Below are 12,825 nucleotides of genomic sequence, written 5' to 3' on the forward strand. Positions count from 1 at the left end.
CAGCGCAGCACACGGAAACGCCGTTTACCTTCCCGCTAGTAAGCGGTCCCTATTTATCTACTTGCATTTAGGAGTGCTTTTGAACTGCTAGGTTGGCAGGCGCTGGGACCGAGCAACGGGAGCGCACCCCGCCACGGGGATTTCATTTTTAGATTTAAGGACTAGGGTTATGCCAGAGGGACCATCCCTTTGAAGCGGTCCTTCAGCATTGAAATGGAACCCTTTCATTTGTCCTTCTGACCAGAAAGTTAGCCAGGAGAAAGAATAGGCAAGCTATAACAGAGCCAGAAGGAAAAATGGGGGAAAGAATTAAAAATTGGTGGTGGAGGAGTTTCACAAAGCAAAGAGGTTTGCTGCACGGGCCCCTGCAGTTCCTGCCTTTACAGAACGAAACTTTGTTGTCATGTTGGCCTACACAGAAACCAAGGAATCTGGGGAAGAACAACCATTGCTCAATGGTATAGCACCTGCCTCGCATGCAGAAGGCCTCAGATTCACTCCCTGGCAGCGTGGGAAATACAAAGCACTGGAGAATTTCGGCCAGTCCGTGTTGGGAATGCTGAGCAGCATGGACACAGCACAAGGCAGTTTCCTGCTTAAATCTGCTCTTTCTTCAGAACCATTGGGACTGGAAATGTACCATATTTTTCGCCCTATAGGACGCACTTTTCCCCCTCCAAAAATGAAGGGGAAATGTGGGTGCGTCCTATGGGGCGAATACAGGCTTTCACTGAAGCCTGGAGAGCGAGAGGCTCTTGCTCTCCAGGCTTCAGGAAGCTCTGCGCAACCCTCCGCAGCCCGGCGAGAAGCCATGCAGGGCTCCGGAGGGTCGTGCAGAGCCGCACCGGGCTCCGGAGGGTTGCGCGGAGCTGCCTGCATTCTGAAGCCTCAGGCGTGCTGAAGAGTGCGCCCGGGCTTTGCACAGCTGTCCGCAAGCCTGGGGAGACCGGCGCGGCTCCCTAGGCTTGCGGATAGCAGGGTGTTCTGGGGGCTGGGGTCGGGGGAAGCTCGGGCTCCCCCCGCGCCAGCCCCGTGCCTGAGGGGGAAATTTTTTTTTCCTTTATTCCCCCCCCAAAAAAAAACACCTAGGTGCGTCCTATAGGGCTGTGCGTCCTATGGGGCGAAAAATACGGTACTTTATTCTCAAAGCTTTTTAAAACCTACTGCCTCTCCCTGGAGGATCTCCCCTGGAAGCAGTGAACAAGCAGCAGCATCCCCTCTTTAGCAAATTCCTCCTCAGTTTTAGAAGAGTGGTGATTTGAACCCAGGTCTCCAAGGTTCTAAGTCCAGCACTTTGACCACTGCACCACCCTCACTCACCAAACATCTGCAAAGCCAGGTTTTGGAAGCAACAGCTCAAGTATTGCTTAAGCTAAAATCCTTCTAGACAAAGGAGAACCCACAGAAGATGAAAAGGAGACAGACTTTAAAGAGAAAAGCTTTGTTTTGAATGTTGGACCCCAACCAGGTTTTTAAAGGGCAACTTTCCCCTGTGGCATCTGAAGTTATGCAACCCAGAGAAGCCTCAATCAGTTGTCTGGGGCCATTGATGTTTAAACAGCTCAATTTTACTTCAGCAAAACAAAGCAAAACCCTTTCCTTCTTTTCCAAAACTCAACAGTGCAGCAGGGAGAGATAATGGCTTGCTCTGATCAGACACAAGTTAGAAAATGAAATCAGGAAATGGGACACTGTTTAAAATCTGGAGCCTGCTTAGGACAACCCACTGACACAGTGCATCTGGTTTCCAGAACTCATTTTACCAGCTGCAATTGGTCTCGAGAGGTTAATTGAGTCCCAAATCAAGTTGCAGAACCCAATGTGAGTTTGCATTCAAAATGCACGTGTGTGGTAGAACGGTTAGATTGTTGGACTAGGAACTGCGAGAGACCAGGGTTCAAATCCCTCACTCAGCCATGAAGCTCTCACTGAGTGACTTTGGGTCAGCCACTAACCTCTCAGCCTAGCCTACCTCACAGGGGGGTAGTGGGGGTTAAATGAAGAGGGGCCAACATGGCGTGATAAAAGTCTGTAAAATTATATCAGGACAACTTACTTGTTGTTTACTGTTGTAACAATTGTTTTCTCAAAATTTATCCTCTGTAGCATGAAAATAAACAGTATTTTTAAAAGGGGGGGTCAAATTCTGTCTGCCACCCCCATGGATAAAAAGGTGGTATAGAAACAATTTTTAAAAAAAATTAAAGCAGTCACTAGAAGGATGGAGGTTTTCAAGATTGAAGATTGAACCAAAATGGGCTCTTGGTGAGGCCTGGCAAAACTTTGCTCCCTTGAGGGTGTTAATTTGCATTGGGAGGAAGACCAGGGCTGGAAATATCCCTGTGAAAGCCTGTGTGATTGTGACTTCCTCAAATAATCTACACTCATTATCTACAAAAATCAATAACACACACAATAAGCAAGTTAAGCATTGGTTCTGGAACTGACTGTCTTCTTTGCAATTTGCCCATCGAGAGGACTGTGGACAGTTCTGGTTGCATCATTTTGTACCCTGAGCCAGCAACCAGGAATGACTGGGAAAGTTGCAGAGGAGTCACCAAAAGTTAGATTAATTCCCAGCATCCCCCAAATTAGGAGAGGAGCAAGTTGGAGCAGATAGCAGAAATACGTAGAAGTTGATAGGTCTGGCATTATGTGACATCTCTGCTAAGCAAAAAAATTAAAAAGGGACCCAACTCACTGCTCCACATGTAAATTATGTAAATAGTCTGGGGTTTTTTGAAATTTATTAGCTTTTGACTAGGAATGACAGCGGGTGGGTGGACTGAAGCCCCTCTCCCTCAAACTAGAGGGATGCTGAATAAGTTTTCAAAGGCCCAATATTTTGTTGTGTGTTGTCAAAACCTTTTCAGCCAACTCCTTTCATGCATAAGGACTTGAAGCTTGGTGTTTCTCTTTTAAATCAAAGCCGAAAATTACCAGGAAACTGCATTCAGTGTCACATTTTCCGCTTCTTCTTTGGGCCTCCTTCAAGTTGGCTTGCGGGGGGCAGGGTGTCATACAGACACCCACAGACACCCCCAGCTAACTTTGGCTGGTGCTTTTAATAGAGTGCTGAATGACACACATAGCCCCAAACAGGGAACAATTAAAAATGAGATGGTAAAGTCTTCCTAATATAAAAAGCTAAAGCAGGGCTTAGATGAGCCTTTGCCAATCTGATGCCCTCCTGATGTTACTGGACTGCAACTCCCATCATTCCTCATCACTGGCGGTGGTGGCTGTTGGGAGTTGTAGTTCAGCAACATCTGGAAGGAACCACAACGTCCTTCATCCCTGCTTTCCAGCGATTAAGCAGGCCAGCATTGTAGCTTTATTTTCTTTTATTTATCGATACACTTACACCTCAGCCTTCAAAAATAAAAGAGAGATGAAATTCAGGTTGGTTCAGCTTGACTTAATGCCATAAATATGATCAGTTTTAGCACAGACGTTCTAAGAAGAAAAATCCATGTAGTTTCACTGAGACGTTACAAAAATTAGTGTGGATTTTTTTAAAACACAAGCTTATTCAGAGTAGAATACAAAAAACACTATTTTAAAAAAGTAAGATAAACACACACACACACAAACACACCCTTCATATTCTCGAAGCTTAATACTATTTAAAGTTATTCTCAGCCCAGCTGCTGAGCTCCCAGCGCAGTTTGGCCACCCGCCTCCTGAGCGAAGACTGGGAGAGGTTTCGGGACCGCACCTGGGCAGCCCGCAGGTTCTGCGCCATCACCTGGTAGTAGTTGACAATGGCTTGATCTCTGCAGAGAAGGAGAAAAGTGTGTTAAGAACATCTCACGTCGAGTTGGAGACAGAAAGGACTTCCAAGTTAGATCGGTGAAGACAGGGCAGACACATCCCAAGGAATAGATGCCGCCCATTTGACTGGGCTGCCACAGCCACCCTGGGCAGCTGCCAGCAAATTAAAATGTCAAACATTGAAGGAGCACTGTAGCACATTAAATGTTTGGTGTGGGTGGAAGCTGACAGCCAGGGCCAGCACCCCCTGGGTTGGTTGGTTGTAAGTTAGAAGGCAAGCCAGTGAGGGCTGACTGTGGGCAGGCCACAGTTGGTGATGCAGCACCGCATTTCACAGAATCGTAGAGTTGGAAGGGATGCAGGAGTCTCATCCATGGCAGATATTGAAATACTTTATTGTCACTTGTACAACTTGTATACAGTGAGATTACATGCGCACCCCCCACTCAGCTCTCTTAGTCTTAATTCCCCTCATTTACTGACGCACACCCACCAAACCCGAAAGTCAGTTGCCCCGTTGTTATCTTTTCATTCTGCAGCCTAACAGCCCATGGATAGAAGCTGTTCTTTACCCTGTTGGTGCGACTAATCATGCTTCTCTATCTTCTGCCCCAGGAGATCAAGAAAGTGCTGGCCAGGCACTTTAAATCTGTTTAAAAACCTCCAAGGGAGGAGAGTCCATCACCTTCCCAGGGAGTCTGTTCCACTGTCAAACAGCTCTTACCATCAGAAAGTTCTTCCTAATGTTTAGTCGGAATCTCCTTCCTTGTCATTTTATGGAATCATAATAGTCAGAAGGGACCCCAAGCATCATCCAGCCCAACCCTCTGCAATGCAGGAATCTCAACTACAATAAATCGCCCATGACAGATGCCCATCCAACCTGTGCTTAAAAACCTCCTAGGAAGGAAAGTCCACCACCTGTCAAATAGCTCTTGCTGTCAGAAAGTTCTTCCTGATGTTCAGCTGGAATATCCTTTCTTGTAACGTGAGCCCTACCCTCCGGAGCAGCAGAAAATAAGCCCACTACATCTTCCATGGGACAGCCCTTCAGATATTTGAAGGTAGCTATCATATGACCTCTCAGTTTCCTCTTATCCAGTCTAAACATCCCCAACTCCCTCAACCGTTCCTCATAAGGCATGGTTTCCAAGTCCTTAATCGTCTTGGTTGCCCTCCTCTGCACACCTTCCAGCTTTCCAATATCCTTCTTAAACTGGGGTGCCCAGAGCTGGACCCAGGCTCCAGGTGGGGGTCTGACTAAGGCAGAATAGAGGGGTACCATGACTTCCCATGAACTGGACATTAGACTTCTGTAGATGTAACCCAGAAGAAATGCACTGGCTTTTCCTGGCTAAGCTGCTTGACACCCATGTACCCACCCAAACCATCTGCAAACACATAGAAGATTTCATTTTGGCACACTTTAAGGGAGGCTGGTATTATTCAGGGGGGTAGCTGTCATAGAAAACCAGGGGGTAAAGGTTCTGAGGAGGGCATGCACATATATCTTTTAAAAGCTGGTGTTCTTCATGCAGGAAACGGGTGTGTTAGAGAATATTCCAAGCAAAACAAAAAGAGCACATTTTTACCTGGGTGTTTGTTTTTCTCTCTCTTCAGTTAGAAATGAGAGAATCTCTCATATCGCTAGTAGATGGAGAGAATATTAGGAACAAAGGGTTTACAAGTTGAAAAGGTATGAGATTTTCAACTGGCTCGTAGGTGGTTCCATTTTGATGCCGCTAGAGCCTTGGTCAGCAACAGGCTGCCCTCTAGAATATCTCAGGACAGAAAGTTAAGGGCCAAGCTCCTGAGCTCCATCACCTGCCATCCACCCCCATTGCCACAACCTTCTTTCCGTTCCTCTGGATTGGCAAGGAACAAAATCATAGAGTTGTGGGCTTGGACAGGACCAGAAAGGTCACCCAGTCCTCCAGCTCCCTGCAAGTGCAGGAAGGAAATATCTATGGCAACTTCTTGCCGATTATCATTGGGCAGGCACCTTTGTTGCAGTCGGCTGTATCAGTTCTACTCAGAGTAGAATCATTGAAATTAACTGACATGCCTAGAATCATAGAGTTGGAAGAGATACAGAGGCTCTTCTAGTCCAATCCTCAGCAGTGCAGGAACAGCTTAGGTCTACTCATTTAAGTGGGTTTATTCCAAGTAGAATACAATCTACTGCTTTGGTATTGTTATTGACAATTATATTGACAATATTATTAACATTATATTGATAATGTTATTGTCTGCTGTCTTTAAAGCCTGTTTTCAATCGTGTGGGGTTTTTTTAATGACTGTGGCATACTCTTATGTAAAACACTCAGAGACATTTTTTTTAAAAAACCTAATAATAATAATAATAATAATAATAATAATTTATATCCCGCCCATCTGGCTGAGTTTCCCCAGCCACTCTGGGCGGCTTCCAATCGAGTGTTAAAAACAATACAGCACTGAAGAAATAAATAGACTCCATCTGCAAAAGCACATTGGACCAGGAGGATCTGAACACAGGTCCTGATGCACCCTTCAAGAAATGCACACCCCCGCCCCCAGCAGGGTCAAGGCAACTACAGCCCCGCCCTAAATAGTAGGCAAGCAGCCTAGCCAATGGGAGGAAGAAGCACCACCCCACACAACGGGCTCACCTCTCTTCTTGGACAATGATGTCGTTGAAGGCCCGAGAGAGACGCTTCAACTGGCGAATGCCGGTGGAGACCATCTCCAGGTTGCAATCAAATTGTCTGCAATGGAGAGAGAACGAAGGAGGGTCATGAATCGGGGCACAGATGGACTAAGCCTGCAGTTCAGCACAGGAGCAAGCAGGTACGTTCTTGAGCGAGAGACTGGGGACTTCTTCCTAGCCCAGTCCATTATTATTTATTTAATTCTAGCAGCCTCATCGCTTGGGAATTCCAAGAAACCATAAAGTCAGTGTAGTTTTGAAAGGTTCCAGTCTGCCATCTTGAATTAAGATGGGCACCCAATTGTATCCAAAATACAGATGAAAGCCCTGCTCTTTGATCTCAAGAAGCATTGATGATATCATCAGAGGTGTGCAAAGGCACAACGGGCAGGAAAGCAACTTTCCAAAATGTATAGATTTATCTATAGAGCACTTCAAACTGACCTCTCTTAAGCCAGGTTGAGCCCCTAGGATTAGCACTATGGGGGAATTCAGGCAAGGACCATCAGCAGGAGTAGCCTCTGCAGAACATAACAGACATTCCTTTGAATGGGTGAACCAGGAGAGAGAGAGAAAGAGAGAGAGAGAGAGAGAGAGAGAGAGGCTGTATATGTACAGAAGTCTGAGTTCTCCATGGCAGGAATGTAGCCTACTCTGCAAAGTTAAGAGTAACATATTTTGCTCTGTCTATTATTGTTGTTGTTGTTGTTGTCATCGTTGTTAATTAAATTTATCCCCCACCTTTCATCAGCAGGTGTCAGAGTGGGTTACAACAATTTAAAATTCAGCATTAAACCAGTTGATGAATACAGTTAATGCATACTATGGAACTTCCTTCCTGGACTAGATGAGGCATTGGCCTGATCCAGAAGGCTCTTATGTTCTTAACTTATTATTCTTATTCAATACAAGCAGCCTCATTGCTCAGGAGTTCAAAGACACCATAAAGTCACTGCAGTTTTGAAAGGATCAGTCCACCATCTTGAAGCAAAATGGCGTCCACCTTTATCCAGACATAGATGAAAACCCTGCTCCTTGACCTCAGGAAACATCGCAATCCCATGAATTACCTCTGGCCCTGCCCACAATTGCTATGTGGCCCCCAGAAGGTTTCTCCAAAGAGAAAAGTGGCCCCCGGGCAGAAAAAGGTATACCCCTCTTTGCTGGAAAGGCTGACATAGATCTCACATATGGAGTGGCCTTGTATTTCCAAGCAAAGAAGATGTTTCCCCCAGCCTGCAATTTACATGGAGGGGTCAGGATCTGTAACCAGGAACTTTGGCATGCAGGAGAGATGCCCAGCCACAGAGCTGATCGATCAAAACATCAGCCTCACTGGAAACACCTTTTGAGCCTAAAAATAAGAAAGGCTCCAACCCTCCATTCCTTCCTCCTAAGCCCTTGCTGGCAAACCAGCTCAGCAAGCAGCAGACTTCTCTTCCACTTGCCTCCTTTGTCGGACAGACGCAGGAGAACCATATGGGCTTCTCAAGGCTGCAGCTCTCATGGATCTCCGGAGAGGGAGGAGCTCTTTGTTAAGCCGGCAAGAGCCAGGTTGAAAGGGGGATCTCTTGCCAGATGGGGACACAATCCTGGTGTCAGATGTCTGGGTCGAGACAGCGGCAAGCCTGTTGCTCTTGCGGCGAGGGGTCCGGGGCGGCCTGCTTTGGGTTTTGGCAGAGTCCCTGCTGCTGCCACCCACAGAAGCTTTGTTCCAGGAGGAGACTAGCGACCGTGAGGGGCCTTGACAGCTTTTCTGGATTTTCTGAAATGGAAAAAAATGTATTTAAGGCAGTGTCTGGGATTTAGGCTCTGGGATGCATGGGGTAGAAAACATGCTACTCTCCAGATGTTGAACTGCAACAAGATCGCCTTGCCCGCTTGACTGCTTCAATCTGCAGAAATGGCCCATTTATAGAAGCCACATGAACATTTGTAAGAACTTTATATTCTAACATGGCAATTTGGAACTCACTGCCTGTTGATATCCCTGTACTTTTTTCAGCACCCACTAAAATCATTTTTGTTTAAAGGTAAAGGGACCCCTGACCATTAGGTCCAGTCATGGCCGACTCTGGGGTTGCGGTGCTCATCTTGCTTTACTGGCCGAGGGAGCCGGCGTACAGCTTCCGGGTCATGTGGCCAGCATGACTAAGCCGCTTCTGGCGAACCAGAGCAGTGCACAGAAACGCCGTTTACCTTACTGCCAGAGCGGTACCTATTTATCTACTTGCACTTTGACGTGCTTTCGAACTGCTAGGTTGGCAGGAGCAGGGACCAAGCAACGGGAGCTCACCCCGTCACAGGGATTCAAACCGCCAACCTTCTGAGCGGCAAGTCCTAGGCTCTGTGGTTTAACCCACAGTGCATTTTTGTTTAGACAAGGCTTTAAAAGGTGAGTGCGAGTTTTGATCCGTTTTTACTCTATTGCTATTTTAACGTTTCAAAAGTCTTACATTATCGTCACCAGTATTGCTTTAGTGATAATGTCATTGTTTTATCTTTTTTTGTAAACGGCTTCTGGGAAGCTGAATTAGCATTACAGTAAAGGTAAAGGTAAAGGTACCCCTGCCCGTACGGGCCAGTCTTGACAGACTCTAGGGTTGTGCGCTCATCTCACTCAAGAGGCCAGGGGCCAGCGCTGTCCGGAGACACTTCCGGGTCACGTGGCCAGCGTGACATCGCTGCTCTGGCCAGAGCCAGAGCCAGAGCCGCACACGGAAACGCCGTTTACCTTCCCGCTGGTAAGCGGTCCCTATTTATCTATTTGCACCCGGAGGTGCTTTCGAACTGCTAGGTTGGCAGGCGCTGGGACCGAGCAGCGGGAGCGCACCCCACCGCAGGGATTCGAACCGCCGACCTTTCGATCGGCAAGTCCTAGGCGCTGAGGCTTTAACCCACAGCGCCACCTGCGTCCCATAGCATTACAGTAGCTGGATCTAAACTTCCTTTGAATACCTGCCCATTGCAGCCACCCATACCTGCGACACTGTCCCAAAGGCGTTCTTAGCTGTCCTTGTAAGTGTCCGTAAGTTCTGTCTTTTCTCCTTGGCCTCCAGGCTCTCCCATGTCGGATTCTCGTCAATGTTCACCTCCACTTCTTTTAAAGGCATCCGCTTCCGCAGAGACATCCGCATGGACGTCATGTTGCGAGAAGACTTCTTCCTGAACCTGTCCGGAAGCGGACTCTCCTCTAGGTCAGGCAGGATCTCGTGATTTCGCCAGCCGACGGCAGACCCCACCACACTCTGGAACACAGATGCCATCTTCCCTTTCCTTGTGCCGGGCTCCCCTAAGTAAAGTATTGTAAATAAGCCCACTCAGGTTTCCAGTCCATAAGATCACAAAAGGGTTACAGGGAGGGGAGGGGAGAACAAAGGCAGGCATTTAGTGTCAGTTGCTAACCACCTGAATTACTCAAGAGGGGTCGGTCAAATTCCCATCAGGAGATTTACCATATTTTTTGCTCCATAAGACGCACTTTTTTCCTCTTAAAAACTAAGGGGAAATGTCTGTATGTCTTATGGAGTGAATGTGTGGTCCCTGGAGCTAAATTGCCGGAGTATGGCACGATCCTGAGCTGCTCTTTGGGGCTGGCGGGAGAAACCCTGGGTGCCAGCAGAGCAGCCGGGGCTTCCCCCTCCAGCCCCAGAGCTGTTCTTTGGGGCTGTCCTGGCTTCTGGCTTAGCTGCGCGCAGCCTCCCCTTGCCCAGAAAGAGGCTGCACGTGGCTATCCCCCGCCAGCCCCAAAGAGCAGCTCAGGGAGCAGCGGGGCTGCGTGCGGCTAAGCAAGAAGCCAGACAGCCAGCGGGATTGCAGCAATCCCGTTGGCTGTTCTGGCTGGATCGTTGTGATCCCGCTGGCTGTCCTGGCTTTTTGCTTAGCCGCGCGCAGCCTCCCCTTGAGGTATCTGTCACGTTGCCGTGAGGCAACATGATAAATACTTTTAAAATAAAGCATGGCATGGAAAGAGTGGATGGAGAAGTTTTTTTCTCCCTCTCTCATAACAGTAGAACTCATGTCTATTCCATGAAGATGTATGTTGGACAGATAGGTAAACTGTGGAACTCCCTCCCACAGGAGGCAGTGAGGGCCACTGACCTAGATGGCTTTAAAAAAGAATTGGACAAATTCATAGAGGAGGAGAGGGCTATGGATGACTACTAGCCAGGGTGGCTATGCTCTGTCTTCACGGTCAGAGGCAGCAATACTTCTGAATCCCAGTTCCTATAAGTCCCAGAAGGGGAGAGGGCTCTTGTGTTCAAATCCTGCTTGTGGGTTTCCCAGCAGAGGCATCCAGTTGGCCACTGTGAGAACAAGATGCTGGACTATGGGGGCCATTGGCGTGATCCAGCAGGATCTTCTTGTGTTCAAAGCTCTATGTAGCTGGATAGCATTCCCAAGCATCACTGGTCGCTGGCTTGAAAACTTTAGTTGGTCTCTAAGGCGCTACTGGAAGGAATTTTTAAATTTTGTTTTGAAAACTAGAGATACTCAGACGGAAACAGCACGCGAGGATAAATGCGCTATCCATTTTTACTCTGGCCGTGCAAAACGATTTCCAAATATTTTGCTTTCCTAGCAACGCTTAAGAGTATGCGGGGAAACGCCCAGTCTACGTTTTGTTTTGTGTACTCGAGCTTGTTCCCGATCGATTTGTATTTTACTCGTTTGTATGCTTTTGCTCGCCCACGCCCTGCAGGAATGTAAGACTCGGTTTATTCCGCGTTGCAAAGAAAGGCGCGTCGCATCCTGCTTTGGGGTGCAAAGGGGGAGCCTCTATGATGCCCCGATATTTGCATGCATGCACCTGGCTAATAATAATTGCAGCCGGACCCCAGAGAGCCCCCCTTAAACTCACCTCTGCCGCTCGCAGCTGGGAGATCTGGTCCTCTTTTTGCGGGTCCTTGAAAAGATTTCAAATCGGGCGCCGCCCCCTCCTCGCCCTCTTCAGATTGGCTGGACTCGGCAGCCTCATTAGCAGAAGGGGCGGGGCCAGAGTTTTGAGCCAGGAGCCCAAAGGGAGGCTTTCTGTGCATGCTCAGAGGCGCCCCAGTATCCTGTCCGCGTCTCTGGTCTGAAACGCATTACCAGACCAGTGAGGTCTGTTGATTTCACCGCTGCTAAGGCTGATTTTTAAGCGGCGAAAGCGTGGCGCTCTGCACATGTTCGGAGACCATCAAACTTCGTGGCCATATCACGTAAATGTGCTCTGGTTTGAAATACACCCCGATCTGAAATTCGCTGACTTGCAAGTTTACACGTGCTCGGAGCAGCTTCTTTGCTACTCCACATACACACCCAGAGGGACTCCAACCTCGAAATCCATTTTTCTGGAGAGTCCCTGAGATAAGAGTCGCAACTAAACGCAGCACCGCCTCTGAGCACGTGTGAAGTGCTCCTGTCCCCGCAGGCTTTCCAAGCGGGAGGCCAGTGGCTTCCTGGGAATTTGGGAGCTTGCAAATTTGGGCTATATACATGTATAAGCACCGAATCAGCCTTGCTATTTCAACCCCGATGGAATTTACTCCTGAGTAATCATGCAGCCTCAGGTAACGCTGCACAAAATGGGAGGTAAAAACCTGCAGGGCTTAGCTCCTTTCAAACCTTCTGCTGTGCATGTTTAGCAGTAACAGTCTCTGAGCATGCACAAAGTGCTTTTCCCTCTCAGCAGTGACCAGTCTCAACCCCCGGGGTTTCTGGAATCTGAGGGTGTGACTTCCAGCCAGACCTGGGCCCCACCAGCATCCCTCGTTTTAAAATATTCCGAGATTATATCTCTTTTTCCCTCAAAGAGATTGAGGAACATAGGAAGCTTCACGCAGCGCATGAACAGTGGAACTCCCTCCCACTGGAGGCAGAGATGGTGGCCACTAACCTAGATGGCCTTTTTAAAAGGATTAGATGAAATTGTGGAGGATATAAAGCTGTTAGCTGCACTGGCCATGCTCTGCCTCCAGAGTCAGGCACAGTGATGCTTCTGACTCCCAGTTGCTGGAACCCACAGGAGGGGAGCGCGCTCTTGTGCTCAGATTCTCCTTGATGGTTTCCTACAGGCATCTATTTGGCCGCTGTAAGAACTTGGACTGATCCAGCAGGCCTTTCTTATGTTCCAAAGCAGGGCTCAGCAACCTTTTCCAGCCATGGGCCGGCCCACCGTCCCCCAGACCTTGTGGGGGGGGCCAGACTATATTTTGAAAAAAAATATGAACGAATTCCTATGTCCCACCCAGAGATGCATTTTAAATAAAAGCATACATTCTACTTATGTGAAAACCAGGAAGACCCCACAAATAACCCAGAGATGCATTTTAAATAAAAGGCACATTTTACTCATGTAAAAGCACGCTGATTCCCGGACC

The 12,825-nt window shown here is 48.0% G+C and overlaps 1 protein-coding gene across 2 annotated transcripts; it reads right to left on the reverse strand.

Moving 5' to 3' along the window:
- Positions 1-3,326: 3,326 nt before the first annotated feature.
- On the reverse strand, positions 3,327-11,635 carry PIMREG (PICALM interacting mitotic regulator). Of its 2 annotated transcripts, XM_079954592.1 has the most exons (6): positions 11,325-11,635; positions 9,445-9,755; positions 7,912-8,228; positions 6,426-6,521; positions 5,367-5,421; positions 3,684-3,776 (listed from the first exon to the last, which is right to left on the reverse strand). In XM_079954592.1, the coding sequence occupies exons 1-5, from the start codon at positions 11,500-11,502 to the stop codon at positions 5,391-5,393; spliced, it is 933 nt and encodes a 310-aa protein (XP_079810718.1). In that variant the 5' UTR covers positions 11,503-11,635; the 3' UTR covers positions 3,684-3,776; positions 5,367-5,390. The 2 variants fall into 2 exon arrangements, with proteins under 2 accessions (XP_079810717.1, XP_079810718.1); XM_079954591.1 differs by lacking the exon at positions 5,367-5,421 and having other exon boundaries at positions 3,327-3,776; positions 11,325-11,634.
- Between the last annotated feature and the right edge of the window lie 1,190 nt (positions 11,636-12,825).

The sequence above is a fragment of the Podarcis cretensis genome (genome assembly GCF_951804945.1).
Source record: "Podarcis cretensis genome assembly, chromosome: 15".
Classification (NCBI taxonomy): Eukaryota; Metazoa; Chordata; class Lepidosauria; order Squamata; family Lacertidae; genus Podarcis; species Podarcis cretensis.

Coding starts and splice junctions, on each gene's coding strand:
- PIMREG (XM_079954591.1), bottom strand. CDS start 11,502: ATGCACAGAAAGCCTCCCTTTGGGCTCCTGGCTCAAAACTCTGGCCCC. Junction 9,756..11,324: donor CCCAGCTGCGAGCGGCAGAG/GTGAGTTTAAGG, acceptor TACTTTACTTAG/GGGAGCCCGGCACAAGGAAA. Junction 8,229..9,444: donor CCTTTGGGACAGTGTCGCAG/GTATGGGTGGCT, acceptor TTTCCATTTCAG/AAAATCCAGAAAAGCTGTCA.